This window comes from Macaca nemestrina, chromosome 3 (assembly GCF_043159975.1).
Source record: "Macaca nemestrina isolate mMacNem1 chromosome 3, mMacNem.hap1, whole genome shotgun sequence".
In the NCBI taxonomy this organism is placed as follows: domain Eukaryota; kingdom Metazoa; phylum Chordata; class Mammalia; order Primates; family Cercopithecidae; genus Macaca; species Macaca nemestrina.
In genome coordinates, this window is record NC_092127.1 from 39,496,511 (window position 1) to 39,513,128 (window position 16,618).

General features: G+C 38.8%; 1 protein-coding gene across 13 annotated transcripts in view; it reads right to left on the reverse strand.

Moving 5' to 3' along the window:
• Positions 1-16,618, reverse strand: part of LOC105463461 (doublecortin like kinase 2) — a 184,394-nt gene that overhangs the window by 54,654 nt on the left and 113,122 nt on the right. For 8 of the 13 annotated variants that reach the window (XR_976344.3, XM_011710545.3, XM_011710540.3 and 5 more), the window contains exons 3-6: positions 12,497-12,599; positions 8,022-8,123; positions 7,050-7,100; positions 2,194-2,288 (exon numbers count right to left, since the gene is read on the reverse strand). Coding sequence is in view for 11 of the 13 variants with exons in the window: in XM_011710545.3 (XP_011708847.1) it covers positions 2,194-2,288; positions 7,050-7,100; positions 8,022-8,123; positions 12,497-12,599 (351 nt within the window). In the remaining 2 variants the exon portion in view is untranslated. The remainder of the gene's footprint in view (positions 1-2,193; positions 2,289-7,049; positions 7,101-8,021; positions 8,124-12,496; positions 12,600-16,618) is intronic. The other 5 variants (XR_976346.3, XM_011710542.3, XM_011710541.2 and 2 more) reach the window with 2 other exon arrangements.

A 16,618-nucleotide genomic window follows, 5' to 3' on the forward strand; every position in this document is an offset into this window, starting at 1 on the left:
TAGTGGCAAAAACAGAAAATGACGATATTGGGTTTAGAGTTGAAGATGGACTAGGAAGATGGGAGCTGGGGTTACCAATGGGTAACAAAAAATGGGGAAGTGACCAAGACCCAGAGTAAGCAGGCACTAAAGTGTCCCATCTGATCCCCCAAAGCGGCCCTAGGTCAAGGATCTCAGCCCTGCCTGGGGCAATGGCCTGGGAGAGAAATATGAATGACCTTGGCATGTGGCTCACTGGAAAGGTTATCCTAGATCTGCCCTAGAACAATTAACCAGCTCTAGGAGCCACTTGCTTTTGCTTTAACAAATGATGAAACAACAAACCTGAAAAGAGCTAAATCAACTTATTTTTATTTTAGTTCTCTTGAAAATTACCTCTATTAATAACAACGTACTTCCAATCTGTTCCAGGGAAAATAGGAGAAAAATCTGAAAATAATTAGCTTACTAGTAATTTTTAATTTATATAACTTTTCTGGGAATTGACAATTTAAAAGTCCACTGAAATCACATTATGAACTGACTTAAGTCAGCACTTCAGAAAAATGCCTGCTTCTTTCGATAAATATAAAGAACTTTCAGTGATTACAGGTAGGTGAGAGCTAGATACTCCCTACTTCCAAACGTCCTACCAGTCTCAGCCCAAATTCTGCCAAGGATAAGCAAGCAGGCACAAAAACAGATGCTCTGTCCTTTTCCAGAATTCCTCTTTTTATTCTCAGGTACTTAAACATTATACAAGTCCACTCTGAGGGACACACAACATTCTCAAGGCAAGACAAGCAAATCTTACAGTCAACTGGAGAACAAAACCTTCTGAGAAGTGGGGAAGCACAGACCTCACACGCTGCTCTGAAGGTGTCAGAGAGGCTGGGCTTGGCAGGTTCCCATTCCTCACTCACACAAGGGTGGTGGGGTTCTAACCATTAAGTTTACTAATAAAAAAATACTCTTCTACATCTTTAAAGAAATCCTCTAGCACTATATTTGAAGTGTTTCGGGAACCAACTTTGGAAAACACATTCCTAATAATACATCTCATATAGAAACACATAAAGGGAATTAAAGTTAATTTATGTATACACATACATGACACTGCGTATACATCAGTATTCTCAGAATTCATTACCATGTAGACAACCCTTTGTTTCTACAAAGGAATTTTTTTTTTTTTTTTTTTTTTTTTTTTTTGAGGCACAGTCTCACTTTGTCGCCCAGGCTGGAGTGCAGTGGCGCGATCTCAGCTCACTGCAACCTCCGCCTCCTGGATCCAAGTGATTCTCCCACCTCAGCCTGCCGAGTAGCTGGGATTACAGGTTTGTACCACCATGCCTGGCTAATTTTTGTATTTTTAGTAGAGTCGGGGTTTCACCATGTTGGCCAGGCTGATCTTGAACTCCTGACCTCAAGTGATCCACCTGCCTCAGCCTCCCGAAGTGCTGGGATTACAGGCGTGAGCCATCACGTCTGGCTAGAAATTCCACCTTCAGCTCTAATTATTTACTGTTATTTTACCAGGCAAATTTTCTCTTCTAAATTTAAATTATTAGGAACTACTAAATCAAATAAAACTTGTTGAAATTTTGCACAATTGGTTTTGCTCATCTCTACTAGATAACTGTCTATTAAACCAACTGCTAATCATATTGTTACTGCTTATATTTTTAGGACATCATAGTCAATAGCTAAGATTGTTTCTAAGTTCCTCACTAAAGATGACCATATTTTCCTTGTGTTATCACTTGTGAGTATAAACATTATGCTAGTATTTCACTTCATTTTAGGCTTTTGACAAACTCAAATTATGTTAGCAATATTAAAGTCATGACTCAAAAGAAGATTTTTTAAAGAATCATGATGTTATCCAAGGCTTTACCGCTGCAAATCATTTTGATAATAATTGGAAAACTACTATTTATTATACTTTACCACATTATGTTCATCTCTAAAATAAGAACACTATAACCCCATGTTCCCATTTTAGAGAATAGAAACACTTCAGCTCAGAGGAGTTAAGTGAGTTGGTCAAAATGACAGCAGTACACAGGATTCGAAGTCAAATCTACCAGGTTCCAAATCCTAAACTCTTTTTAATTTGTTACTGTACCCAAGCCCCTAAACAAATTAAACTGCTAAACTATGAAACTCAAAATAACAAAATCACACAAATATGCCACATATCCTATTTCATACCTTTAATCCTCTGAAACTTCCTGGACTAGTTGGAGAGGAACTGGAGGATTTCGTAGATTTAGGAGTAGAAAGTTGGCTGCTGGGAGTTCCATTAACTGCCCATGAGACAACAAAGAAGACAGAAGTCCCATTAAAACCCACAATAACCAGACTGTATAAATACACTAGGTGCATGCACAATATAGGTCCAATGAAGCTTCAACTCATTTTCAGCTCAAGCAGACGGCAAATCAGCAAAAAGCAAAAAGAATGTATCTTATTGCATTACAGACAAAAAAAAAAAAAAATCAAAGAGTGAAACTAGAACTATTTTCAATAGTAGTTTTCCAACAGCTATACAAACAAATACAGAAGACATTATGGAATTAGTGATGTGAACGAGAACTTTTCCATGTATCCTGCCTGCCAGCAAAGGTAGAGATGGCTGTTATATTTGTAATGGTTTACTATGAAGGCTGTTTAATATCCACTATCTTGGTGCATACCAACATAACCAAGAAGTTTGGATAACCAAGAAGTTTGTGTGGCTCTCCCAAATCAATTACACCATAATACAAACACATTTTCTAAGTATTTTCTTAATGAAAAGGGAAAATCTACTGGTAGTTTTCCCTGTAATTCCTACTTATTTGCTCAAAGTCTGTGAAAAACATTCTTCAACCTTTTTTATCTAGACCACTTATTTCTAATTCCTTCCATTTTCTTTTCTACACAGCTTATCCTCCCCCATTTGTCCACAAATCTTGGTAGTTTTCTATACATCTGCTCTAAACCTCCATACACTTCTTTGGCTGAAAGCTCGATTTAGATCCTATGCTAGAATTATGTAGTATAGAATCTGTAAATGAACCTTTCCCCCAGAAAATTAAATTTGGAAATTTAAAAAATAACTGAAAAAAGTGTTCAGTTTTTGAAAATTTTGAAACCTCTCCCCCAGGAAAGGTTCGTTTGCAGATTCTATACTACAGAATTCTGGTCAAACATTTCAGTATGACTTTTGCTTATGCCTGATTGTATCATTAGAATCTATTTCTGCAGTAATTTCACAAAGCTAGTAGTTAACATCTAGTATTGATATACGTTTTCCTCCTCTAAATAGAGTATTTATAATCCGTTTTATTATAAATCTTCAAAGTTTTTGCCCAAAGTAGATGAAAAGTGTCATTCATCTTTTTGGAAAGAAAAGAGATGCTCACTTGCTTTTTATTCTTTTTTTAAAAAAAAAAATATGAGACAGCGACAACTATTATTTTAAATCACGCTAATAAGTATAAAAAAACAAAAGCACAGGTAAAGGTCCTGAATAGGTGACTCAAAAAAAATGAGTACCAGTCCTTGAGCAGAGGCAGAAAGTGTGGATCAATGAATACTAATGATTACAAGAATCACCTGTAAACAGGAACATCTTGGTTTATGAAGTCATATTTATTGTACTGCTCATTTTAAAATTTCAGTAAAAATGAGAACTTTTTTCAGTTATTTTTAAGTTTCCAAAACTTTAATTTTTCTGACTCAAAACCCTCATTCAAAAATAACGGTCAGTGATCTAGATTTTATTAACAAATACATGTGGGTACTTAGAATACAAGTGTAACACAATTAACTGTACAATTAAAAATATTTAAGAGTATTCAACAGCCCTGGTTATTTCTCAATCAAGTTAAATTTCAATTAATGTTATTTCTTCTAAAAAACTTCTTTAAAAGGTAGAGCACAAAGGGTTTTTAGGGCAGTGAAACTGTATGATACTGTAATGGCGAATATATGTCATTACAAACTTGTCCAAACCCAGAAAACATACAACACCAAGAATGAACCTCAATGTAAACTATGGCTCTCGGGTGCTAAGGGGATTTCAATGCAGGTTCATCAACTGTAACAAATGCAGCACTGTAATTGGGGATGTGGATAATAGAAGAAGTTACGCAAGTCTGTGGGCAAGGAAGTACACAGGAAATATGTAACTTTGGCTGTGAACCTAAAACTGCGCTAAAAAATAGTGTTTAAAAAAATCTTTTTCAATGGAATTCACACAAAATAGAGATTATGGCTGGCAATAAACTAGTAAGCTTGCCGTGAGCTGAAACTAAATTTTCCTTTTTTTCTTTTCTTTTTTTTTTTTTCTGGTATTTTCTCCCTCTCACACAGCAATCTGCACAGGTCACCAGCTTCTAATCAGTACGCACTGTTAGTGTTCACTGGTATTCCAATCCCACACTGATAGCAAATGCTACCTTGGAATGACTGTAGGAAAGGGAGTGAAGGAGAAAAAGCAGTTCCGGCAGATAGCGATCTCTGCAGTAGATCAGTCTCCCTAAAATACATCCCCCTGCCCAGGCCTAGTTTCTTAACAAAACTCACTGCCAGGGATTTAACTGATGTCAATAACTACATGTCTATATTTTCACCAAAATAACTCATCCTAGAGAGATACTAATCACATATAGTCCTCTAAGTTTTTATAGCATTTGGAAGGTTCTAAAAAATGTGCTTGAATGAGTTGTTCTTAATTTCACTTATTTGCACATTTCTCCAGTTCCGGAGAGGCTAATGGGGACCCTGGACAGCACCATGTCATGCCCTCTCCCCCTGCAACTTCCGTTGCTGCCGCAAGCGGAAGATGTGCCACCACCAGCCAGCACCTGCCTCATGCTTCCACTCTTCCGCTACACCCCTGGATTTTCACTCCTGAAATTTTATCCCCCTCCCCTCAACTCTAAGGAAAGAAATAAACTTGGGTTTTTTTTTTGTTTGTTTTCTTTGAATACTTTTTATCTTGGCAGACCAAGAAAGATTCATAAGCTAAAATTCTAAAATAATGGCCAGGCACAGTGGCTCACATCTATAATCCCAGCACTTTGGGAGGCTGAGGCTGGTGGATCACTTGATATCAGGAGTTAGAGACCAGCCTGGCCAACATGGTGAAACCTTATCTCTACTAAAAATACAAAAATTAGCCAGGCGTGGTGGCTCATGCCTATAGTCCCAGCTACTCAGGAGGCTGAGGCAGGAGAATAGCTTGAACCCCTGAGGCGGAGGTGCAGTGAGCCAAGATCACACCACTGCACTCCAGCCTGGGCGACAGTAACCATTACCCATTTATGTTACCTAGCTTAATATCTATGTGCTTTTTACATACTATTTAGCTATTCTGATAGAGTTTTGTTGAAGGATTTAGCCAACCAGAAGACTTCACTCAAGGCAGTCTCAAGACTTCACTTGGGACATCTGTCCCAAGACTGAAAAGGTACAATATTATGTTCATAAAGTTACCAGCTCTGTTTGAATTTCATTAGTCCCATGGAATTTAAAAAATGGCAACAGACACACCATAGCTAAAGTAATCTGTAAAAACACTCCTGAGTACCATGGCTTTTAATAAGACAAAATTCTGTCCTTCATGGTGGTAGAAAGTGGAAAGAACTATATAGCACTATACAGATAAGCATTATGCAGATAAATATAGTAGCTTTCTTCAGATTCACTCAAATCCCAGTGATTGACTCAGGCTTTTGGTTTTCTATAGCTGAAGTGTCGAACATACTTTGAATTAATCTCTTATAAAAAAGATCATTTTCTCTCTAAAATGTGGTTTTAAAATCTTACAACTTTTACTTGATGAGTTTGAGGCTTACTCTATTAACTCAAATCTAAATTTGGACTTAATTGAAAATTGTGTGTACTAGAATGCTATGATTTTCCTTCATCAGTTTCTAAGTATTATAAATTCAAGGTAAGAGTTAGGTATACATTTATTAGGCTATCTTCTGGAGCTACTAGTGTGCAGGACAAATATGGCTATGAGACATGTTTTTAGTTCAATATGCTAATTTTTCTCTTTGGACCTTAGGGGGACAAAATTGAATTAATCATACCTGATTCTTGAACCACTCTCCCTTTTATTAAAATTTTTTTTAAAAGAGACAGGGCCTTGCTACATTGCCAAGGCTAGAGTGCAGTGGCTATTCACAGGCACTATCATCACAGCTCATTACAGCCTCAAACTCCTGGCCTCGAGAGATCCTCCTGCCTCAGCCTCCGAGAAGATGGGACCACAGGTGGTACCTCCATGCCCAGTTATTTAATTATTTTTACTGATGTTACAAGCATCTGTAAAGCTATCACCAAAACTACATCTACCCTTTGATTAACCCAGGTCAGTGTATTTATGCAAGTCTCATCTCTATATTAAGCTTTCTCAGTTTTAAGATATTTTACAGAAAGCATGATACAATTTGAAATAAGGTTAATAACAGAGGTATTTTCAGATAAAAATACATATATTGTTAACTGTCACATTTTTAGAGAGAAAAGGCTGAGTCTATAACTCTAGGAAAATAAATATTTGACAACTAGAAATATTGCAGTGTTGCCTCTCTGTATATGTAAGAAACACTTCATAATCCTACGCTGGCATATGCTATTATGAAGTACTTCTAAGATTTCAGTGATTCCTAAACTGTTAACCCCAGGGTGGGGAGGGGGTGAGCATAGAAGACCAAAATTTCTTCTATGGCTATTTTCATAGTACCAACAAACTTTAGCCTTTTTCAGTAACAGAACATTTCTCCAAATTAACTAGAAGATGGACCCCTTGCAGCAATGTGCCTCCTCAATCGCTTTGTATTCCTGACTATACAGACAGGCACTTGGTAATCTTCTGATAATAACCGGCTCTCTAATGAATAGAGGAGGCTAAAGTGTCTTGTGCAATGCAAAGCATTTCATACCACACAGATGTGCACTGGAATAAGCCAGATACATTCATGGAAATGGAGCAAAAGGAAACAGAAAAGTGGCAAAAAACAAAAACAAAAACCCAGCAGAGCAACAAAGCCACAATAGTCATGGCTCACCTGGGGATTTGGCTGTAGAATAGGCACTGGAGTAGTGGCCACCCCGCTTTACTGTACACATGCAGTATACACAGAGCAGAAGACAGTAAGGAGAGTGGTTATTCAGCAGCTCTAAATGTGTGTTCAGAAAGAGTAAAACAACCTGCTCTACAGAAAGTCAGGGGGTGCTGAGAGGGGAAAGGGCGAATAGTGGAATGTCTGAAAAACTTGGTCTTTTATGAAGTCTAATGCTCGAGGCTACTGTTATTGATACAACTTTCACATGTTCTAGATTCACCACCTGTAAAATCATGGTTTCTTCACAATTCTTTCCTTAAGGGGAAATGATATCAACAGACTTATTCTTAATTATTACAAACAAACCCATAAAATCAATATATGAAGATATTTATGTATGTTTTTAATGTTTAAAAATGCCCCGTAAAAATTATGACAAATTTATAGGCTTAAGACTTGCAAGAAACTTTATTACAGGTAAGTCTGACTCTTAAATAAGTAAAATACTACTTTTCAACAATAATCACTGCTATGAATGTACCATTTGATGAGGGAGAAGCCAGTGGAAATATATCAAGTAAATACATTTCTGGGTAGAGTGTGTGCATGTGATTTTTAAAAAAGAGATAATGTTAAGAAAATAATTATCCACAATCATAGAGCACAAAATTCAAAATGCAGTATACAGAGGTCCAAATGTAAAACACTTCTATGTAAATACCAGCAGAATCTAGATCATCAAGCTGTTCCCAAGAAAAATGTGTCAGAACAAAACTATACAAGTATCTTAGGAGAATTATTATAACTTGGGGAAACAGACTTAACTTTTGGTTTTAAAAGTCATGTCATCTCTGTTTTTCTGGAATTTGGCCGCATACGACCCCAGCAAAGATTACTAATTCATAAAAATTAGAGAAAACAGAAGGAAAATGATCTGTTCCTGCTATGACCATCTATTCCTTTTCCACTAACTACCTGAAGCTGGTGATTTGCTGCGTCGAGAGGGCCCAGGGCTTTTGGATCCAGAATACTTAACAGCTGAGGATCGAGAATAAGATGACTTCAGGACACGGCATTCTAGAAAAGAACAAAAGTGCATTAACTAAATCTGGTTTTAATAATGACCAAAATGAGATTTAGATGTAATTGTTTACTGACCAGAACTATTACCTGATAATTTCTCTATTACTGTTAAACAATTTAACATACAAAGCAGTTGTCCCAAAAGTACACCTGAGTTTACCTTCAGCCAGGCTACACATCTTCCCCCCGCAACCCCCCCCCCAACCCCTGAGACAGAGTTTCGCTCCTGTTGCCCAGGCTGGAGTGCAATGGCGCGATCTGGGCTCACTGCAACCTCTGCCTCTCAGATTCAAGCGATTCTCTTGCCTCAGCCTCCCAAGTAGCTGGGATTACAGGTGCCCACCACCATGCTCAGATAATCTTTCGTATTTTTAGTAGAGGAGGGGTTTCACTATGTTGGCCGGGCTGGTGTCAAACTCCTGACCTCACGCAGCACACCCGCCTCAGCCTCCCAAAGTGCTGGGATTACAGGCATGAGCCACCATGCCCCGCCAAGGCTACACATTTTAGGACGTCACCTCATTGTTCCAGATGGAGCTAATTAAGTACAGACATTCCAATGCCCTAACTTGATACACATAAACATCCACAGCCTAATCTATACATGTGCAACTATCTTTTAAAATTGGTAGTACTGATAGGCAAAGACTATAATTTTATTACGCTCTCCAACTTCTTGATTGCCTTATTTTAAAAGGGCATGGGACTCTTAACTTATGAACCCCCTCCTGAATTATGTTCCATCTTTTCAAAGTATGGAACATCAAAAATGAGGAAAATAGTTTTTCTTTTTTTTTTTTTTGAGATGGAGTCTCGCTCTGTCGCCCAGGCTGAAGTGCAGTGGCGCGATATTGGCTCACTGCAACCTCTGCCTCCCAGGTTCAAGTGATTCTCCTGTCTCAGCCACTGGCCTGTAGCTGGGACTACAGGCGCCCACCACCACGCCCGGCTAATTTTCTGTATTTTTAGTAGAGAAGGGGTTTCACCATGTTGGCCAGGCTGGTCTTGAACTTCTGATCTCAGGTAATCCGCTCGCCTCAACCTCCCAAAATGCCGGGATTACAGGCGTGAACCACCGTGCCTGGCTGAATAGCTTTAAACAATAACTGCTCTTTCCATACATCACCAAATAAAATAATATTTACAATACCAGAAGTAATTATAACTAAAGTAATCACTTCTAATTTGAATGATGAAAAACATGGGTTTTGAAGTTGTGTAGATTTTGAATGAACTATGGATTTGACATTTGTTAACCAGGGGGCCTTGGCTGTAAGCCTGATTTATTTTTTCCTAATGAAATTGGGATAAGAATAAAATTTGCATCATAGGCTTGTTATAAGGGTTAAATTAGATAACATACTGTCTGTAGTAGTTTACTCTAAAATACTTCAATTTATGCAGGAAGTTTAAAATGTGGATTAATTTTAGTCTATACCCGAGGGGCAGTAAACTGACAAGTGAAGTACACTAATCAGGAAAATACACCCAAGGGGAGGCTAGTTAGCATTTGAAAGACTCTAATCAAAACCTTACACAAAGGGAGCAACTTTTGCCTAATTAGCATTGTGGATGTTAAAAGTATTCGACTGCTGAAAGGTGTGTGTGGATTATTAGAAACATCTTAAATGCATTGCTACTCCTTTATATGAGCAGCAAGAGCCAACAACCTAGAACTGCAGAACTACATTCAAGGTTTACGAATTGGAACCAACCCCGTATCTAACTATTAATCGAGGATTTAGTTACTTCACTAAAATCAAGTAAACTGAATTCCATGGATTCTGAATGGGCCTTTAACGCAAGATGTTATCGGAAGTCTAAAAGCACAGAGTTGGGACTTCATTAAGATTACAACACAAGTTAAATAACTGATTTAAAAAAAAAAATCTTTGCCTCCTAATAAACGTATCTGTGGCAGAATTAGGTCTGAGACTTGCTCACTGTAAAATCATTGTAAAATTTTACTACATAATGGTGTTGGTGTAATATTATTATAAACAACAACAACAAAGATAGCAGTGGACACATATTACCATGTGACAGGCACACTCCCAACTGCATGACATATATTAACGCATTTAATCCTCACAAAACCTTATCAAATAGCCATTATTATCCCTACTTTGCAGAAGGTTAAGTAACTCGAGATCAAGAGGGAAGAAATCAATAGCTCTCACCAACTTCTAACTATTGCAGGCCCTGATCACCATCAACAAAAACTACCAATGACCCAAGTAGCTTAAATCAATGTATAACATACCCATGAAGCACTGAGTACAATGCCTGTACATACAGAGTAAGTGGCTCAACGAATATTATTGTTATGTGTATTAACTTTATAACCTAGAACATATTTAGTTTCAGTGGCTCAGCTTTCAAAATGACAACTGACATCAAAGAAATATTATGAAACTAAAGCTAAATTTAAGAAAGATGTAAAATACAGATGATATACAAATGCCTATTGTATTTAACCTTAACCACACAGGAATGAGGGAGAGCACTAGCACAGATAACGTAACAGGACATTATCTATAATTAAGGACTTTCCAGTGGTATCACCAGCCTGAAATAGGGCCAGTCCAACAGAATACAGAAACCATCAAATTTGGCAGAGATGAAAAAACAAAAACAAAAATTGATGCTGAATGACCCCCAAGCTCATGAATGACTGACATAGTGAAACAAGGAATGACACGAGGAAGTTTGGTACCACAGAATGTATCCTCGCAAAATTTTAAAAGCCTAGGTATCACTCTATTTATTTGGTAGTATAGTTCTCTAATTCTGGACTGTCAGAAACACTACAACTAGAAGTGGTCTACTGTCTACCTTTTTAAAAGCCAGCTTTCCTCATTTATAAAATTAAAGAGGAGCACCGTATCTCTAAGATCGCTCTCCTCTGAAATGTGATGTGTGTATGATTTTACTTCATTTAAAGAGGAAGCTGACTTTACTATCAGCTAAAATAATCACTACTACTGTCATAGGTTTAAAGCAATTTAAGACAATAGGATAAAACAAGATTCCCAGGACCAATAATACATGAAATAGTTGAGATTATTATTGCCAAATACTACTTGAAAATTCCATATATTGGCCAAAGTCAGGAAAAGGGGATTTTTTCATCTCACCCATGAAATAGTTTTGTTTCTAAATATAGTCATATGTTACTTAACTACGAGGATACATTTGAGAAGTGCATTATTAGACAATTTATTCATTGTGTGAACATCATGGAGTAAACTTACACAAATCTAGGTGGTGTAGCCCAGTACTCACCCAGACTATATGGTATAGTCTATCGTTCCCAGGTTACAAACCTGTACAGCATGTAACTGTACCAAATACTGTAGGCAACTATAACACAATGGTAAGGATTTGTGCATCTAAACATAGAGAAGGTATGGTAAAAATCCTCATGGTGCTACAATCATACATGCAGTCCGTCATTGACCAAAGCATACTTACATGGTACATGACTGTATATAAACAAAGTAAGTGTGTGTGTGTGCGCGTGTGTGTGTGTGTGTGTGTATCCCAGCACTTTGGGAGGCTGAGGTGCAAGGATCACTTGAAGCCAGGAGTTCAAGACCAGCCTGGGCAACACAGCAAGATCCTGTCTCTACAAAAAATTTAAAAATTAGCCAGGAACGGTGGCTTATGTCTTTAATCCTAGCTACTAAGGAGGCTGAGGCGGGAGGATTACTTGAATCCAGGAGCACAGTCAAGGCTTCAGTGAACTGTGATGGTACCACTGCACTCCAGGCTGGGAGACAAAAGGAGACACTGTCTCGATTAAAAAAAAACAAAAAAGTTGCTACCAAAAAAACCCATGAAGTTGAAAGACACCTCAGATAATCACCATTAACAGTTATTATCCTTTTATCTATTTCTTTTTAATATAGATTTCCTTATGCATACACATCACAAAAAATGGACAATTGTTTCATGTTCAACACTATCCATGCATCTAAGTTGGCATAGCCAACCACCATTCTGAAGGAAAGCATGGAACATTTCAGGGCAAAACAATGCAATAAGAGAGAGAACTGAATTGCTAAAAGTGAAAACTACTTGAATTAGGCTTTGGGTTATTCTCTTTCTTTTCTTTCTCTCTTTCTTTCTTTTCTTTCTTTTCTTTTTTCTTCCTTTCCCTTCCTTTTCTTTCTTTCTTTCTTTCAAGTAGGCAAATGCTTTCATTTTATTCCTTATTTTCATTGGTTCAAAAATAGTACTGCCAATGCTATCTTCCCTCAACATGCCAGACTTCTTAACATGCATGAACTGAGTGGCTAAATCCCAAGCCTTCATTTCAGGGGTTACAAAGATGGAAAAATGAATTAGCTGAAGAATTGCCTTACCACTATGATCCAGGACAAAGTCATCTTGGGCATAACGGAATTTTTCTGGTCCACATGCAATAAAAACATCGTCATCACCAAAAAAGTCTTGCAGACAAGTAACCTGAGAACAAAAATCATGTCCAAGAAATAAATTAGACACATGAGAAGTGAAATGAAAAGTAAGCAAAATTAAATGAATTTTTAAGCCTCAGCTACAGTATTGAGGTGGAAGAGAAAGCTGTGTAATATACGTTTCCAAGCACTTTACCTTCACGAAGCACCTTCACACATTCTCTCCATCTCGGAACAACAGAGTCAAGGAGTCATGACATGCATTGATATTCCTTTTTTACAGGTGAAGTCAAGGACGTCCATGCAAAGGTAAGTGATTTTTCCCCCAGGTTCCCCACAGAGGGGTGGCGAAGCTGACATTCATGAAGGCCTCTGCTCTCAGTTTAGTGTTCTTTTCCATACTGCCCTTTTTCCCTCTCCTAACAACTCTGCTTCCCACTGTGTGACCTTCGGCATGACTTCTCTGTACCTCTGCTACTGAGCCCTGGGTTGTTTCAAGGATTAATATATAAAAACTGCTTGGAACAATGCCTGACGCATGAGTGCTCAATGTGTTAACAGTCACCCCCATCATCCCCACCACCATCATTATCAAGATCAAAGGAAGTTCTGCCATGAAGCTAATGAGGCTTAAGCTTCAGGGATCTTCTAAGGCCTTATATCTAAATATGTGGTCTCAATTTCACTTTTTATTTTTGAGACAGTCAGTCTCACTCTGTCGTCAGGCTGTCTTGCTCTGTCGCCAGGCTGGAGCGCAGTGGTGCAATCTCGGCTCGCTGCAACCTCCACCTCCCACATTCAAATGATTCTCCTGCCTCAGCCTCCCAAGTAGCTGGGATTACAGGTGCGTGCCACCATGTCCAGCTAATTTTTTGTACTTTTAGTAAAGACAGGGTTTCACCATGTTGGCCAAGATGGTCTTGATTTCCTGACCTTGTGATCTGCCTGCCTCAGTCTCCCAAAGCGCTGGGATTACAGGTGTGAGTCACCGCACCCAGCCCAATTTCAAAAAGGGCCTCCCTTCCATACTGTGTTAGTTTCAGCTCCACAGAACCTGGATCTATCCCAGGGAGCACATTCATCCATTTATCCCAGTGGTGAGAACCATCTTCTAGGACTTTGGACATAGATAGGCTCTATTTTTACCAGTTTTCAATGGGATATGTGATAAGATTTCTTAAGAAGTAATCCATTTCCAACAAAGTTAGGAAAAAACTAACACTGCTCTAGTACTTGAACAGGCTGAGAAATCTCAATATTCCTTAAGTTTTCCTAATCACTATTTAGCTTTTCATTGGAAAAAAAAAAAAAAATAGGTCTCACTGTAGAGTTAGAAAATAATGCTCCAGAGAGAGGAAAGTGAATTAGATACAATGTAGATGGCTCAGGTCATAGTACTTAAGTGACCCAAATGATGTGCCTTTTTACAAGGCCAAAAAGTTGACTGCACAGACTGTAAGAGGAACAGGCATGGAGACTGCCTGTTTGTTCCAATTCTCTTCAAGCAAGATATGGCTTCTGTATCTCACTGAAATGGCTCTGGCTACAGTGTCCAGAGCCCTTAAGAACTGTATTTTTAATTGTTCCTGTTCTCTTCTATCTCCGTTGGTGTTAGCACATGCCCCTTCACTCACGCTAGAATTCAGAGAGTCATCTTTTCTCCTTTCCTCATCAGCCACTCACATTTAGGCCTTTTTACTTGTTACATGGTTTTCAAGCATCTCTACTTCTATTCCTTGGTTCCTTCTCTCTTACCTGGACTCGTGACATTGCCCTGTAACAGCTGGCTAACGCCCTATCTTCCACCACTCCCTGGAATCTATCATTCCTGTTTGCACAGGTGTCAGTATATTCAGTCTCTCACAGGTATGACTGGGTGATCACGCACCACTCAGCCCTCAGTGGCTTCCTTCTATGACAAGATAATGCTCCTTTCAAAGAGTGCATTCAACTGACCCCTGACCCTGTCTTTGCCATGTCTTCTGTTCACTCAACAGCCAAGTCTAGATGACTTTGGGTTGCCTGCCCACACAGTACTAATGGGTTTTTTGTTTGTTCCTTTTGAGACAGGGTCTCACTCTGTCACCCAGGTGGGAGTGCAGTGGCACAATCTCGGCTCACTACAACCTTAAACTCCTGGGCTTAAGTGATCCTCCTACCTCACCTACTGAGTAGCTGGGACCATAGGTGTGTACCACCATGCCTGGCTAAATCTTCATTTATTTATGTAGGTAGGTAGGTAGGTAGGTAGGTAGGTAGGTAGGTAGGCAGGCAGGCAGGCAGGCAGGCAGGCAGGCAGGCAGGCAGGCAGGCAGGCAGGCAGGTAGGTAAGTAAGTAGGTAGAGATGGGGTCTCCCTATGTTGCCCAGGCTGGTCTCTAACTCCTGAGCTCAAGTGATCCTCCCTCCCACCTTGGTCTCCCAAACTGCTGGTGTTTTGTTGGTCTTTTTAAAAGCTTTTATTGAGCTGTAATTCACAGACCACACAATTCCTCCATCTAAGGTACACGATTCAATGTTTTTTTAGTATATCAAGAGTTGTGCAACTATCACTGCAATTTACTTTGAATATTTTCATCATTCCCAAAAGAAACACCATGCTTATTAGCAGTCACTCCCCATAAACCCCTTTCCACATCCAAGGCACTCATAATCTACTTTCTAGCTCTGTAGATTTGCCAATTCTGGACACTTCATGTGTATGGAACCATAAGATACGTCGCATTTGGTGACTGGCTTCTTTTACTTAGCATGTTTTTAAGGTTCATCCATGTTGTAACATTTATCAGCAGTTCATTCCTTCTGTAGCTGAATAGTCCATGGTATGGATATACAACATTTTGTTCATTTTTCCATCAGTTAAGGACATCTGGGTTATTTTTAACTTCAGAGCTGACTGCCTTTCCTCACACTGTTCCCCAGGCCTTTCTGACATCTATTCTATCTAATCTATCTTATCTCTCTCTCTCTCTTTCTCCCCCTCTCTCTCTCCAGGGTCTCAACTCTGTTGCCCAGGCTAGAGTGCAGTAGCATGATCATGGCTCACTGTGCAGCCACAACCTCCACAACCTCCTAGGCTCAAGTGATCCTCCCACCTCAGCTTCCTGAGTAGCTGGGATCACAGCCACCACACTTGGATAATTTTTTGTTTTTGTTTTTGTTGTTTAGAGACAAGGTCTTCCTATGATGCCCATAGTTCGAGTTGCTGGGAGTTGAAGTCTCAACTCCTGGGCTCAAGTGATCCTCCTGTCTTGGCCTCCCAAAATGCTGGGATTACAGGCACCCAGCCTGACTACTCTTTAGTGTCATGACCTCCACATGGGCATGGGTGTTCCCTGTTCATCATTCTCTCAGGTCTAGTAGAGTTCCTAGCTTTACTGGGTGCTTGATACATGTTTGCTAAATGAACTGTGGCTCAGTATGAGCTTCTCCTATTGGAACTGAGTTCTCAGACCAGAGTAACTTCTCTGGGTGAGTGGTACAACAGCTACATTATTCACTGTCCTCACCACCACTTATGTTTAGGACTTACTAAGTCTAGGCATCAATTAACCTCTCTGAATTCTCTGTCTACATGGCAACATGTATTATCTCAATCCCTACAACACTCCCATGAGGTTGATATTATTATCATCCTTCATTTATAAATAAGAAAACAGATCTAAAGAGAGAAACTTGCCCAGACACAGGTAACAAATGAGAACCCAGCAATGTAGGTGCAAGTCCTCTACTTCCGCATCTCTGCTTTCAAGTTGACAGCATGCCGCTTTCTCATCTGAAATCCCACAGGTCATCTTTCTACTTACAGTTCTTGTTCATTTTACCTTATTTGTAGTCATTTATGTCTTGTGTTACAGTCAGTTATATCTATCTTATATTTCTATTTTTCACATACATATGTTCAATAAACGGTTCTTAAATGGAATTGAACTCAGTTTTATTTTTTTGGCCAAGTAAAATGTATCTACTAAAGTTTAACACAATTTTTTTTAAAAGGGAAACTGCATTTTTTGCAATTAATTTAGCATGAAGAAATGACTAAATTTTAAAAAACATATCTGAATGAATC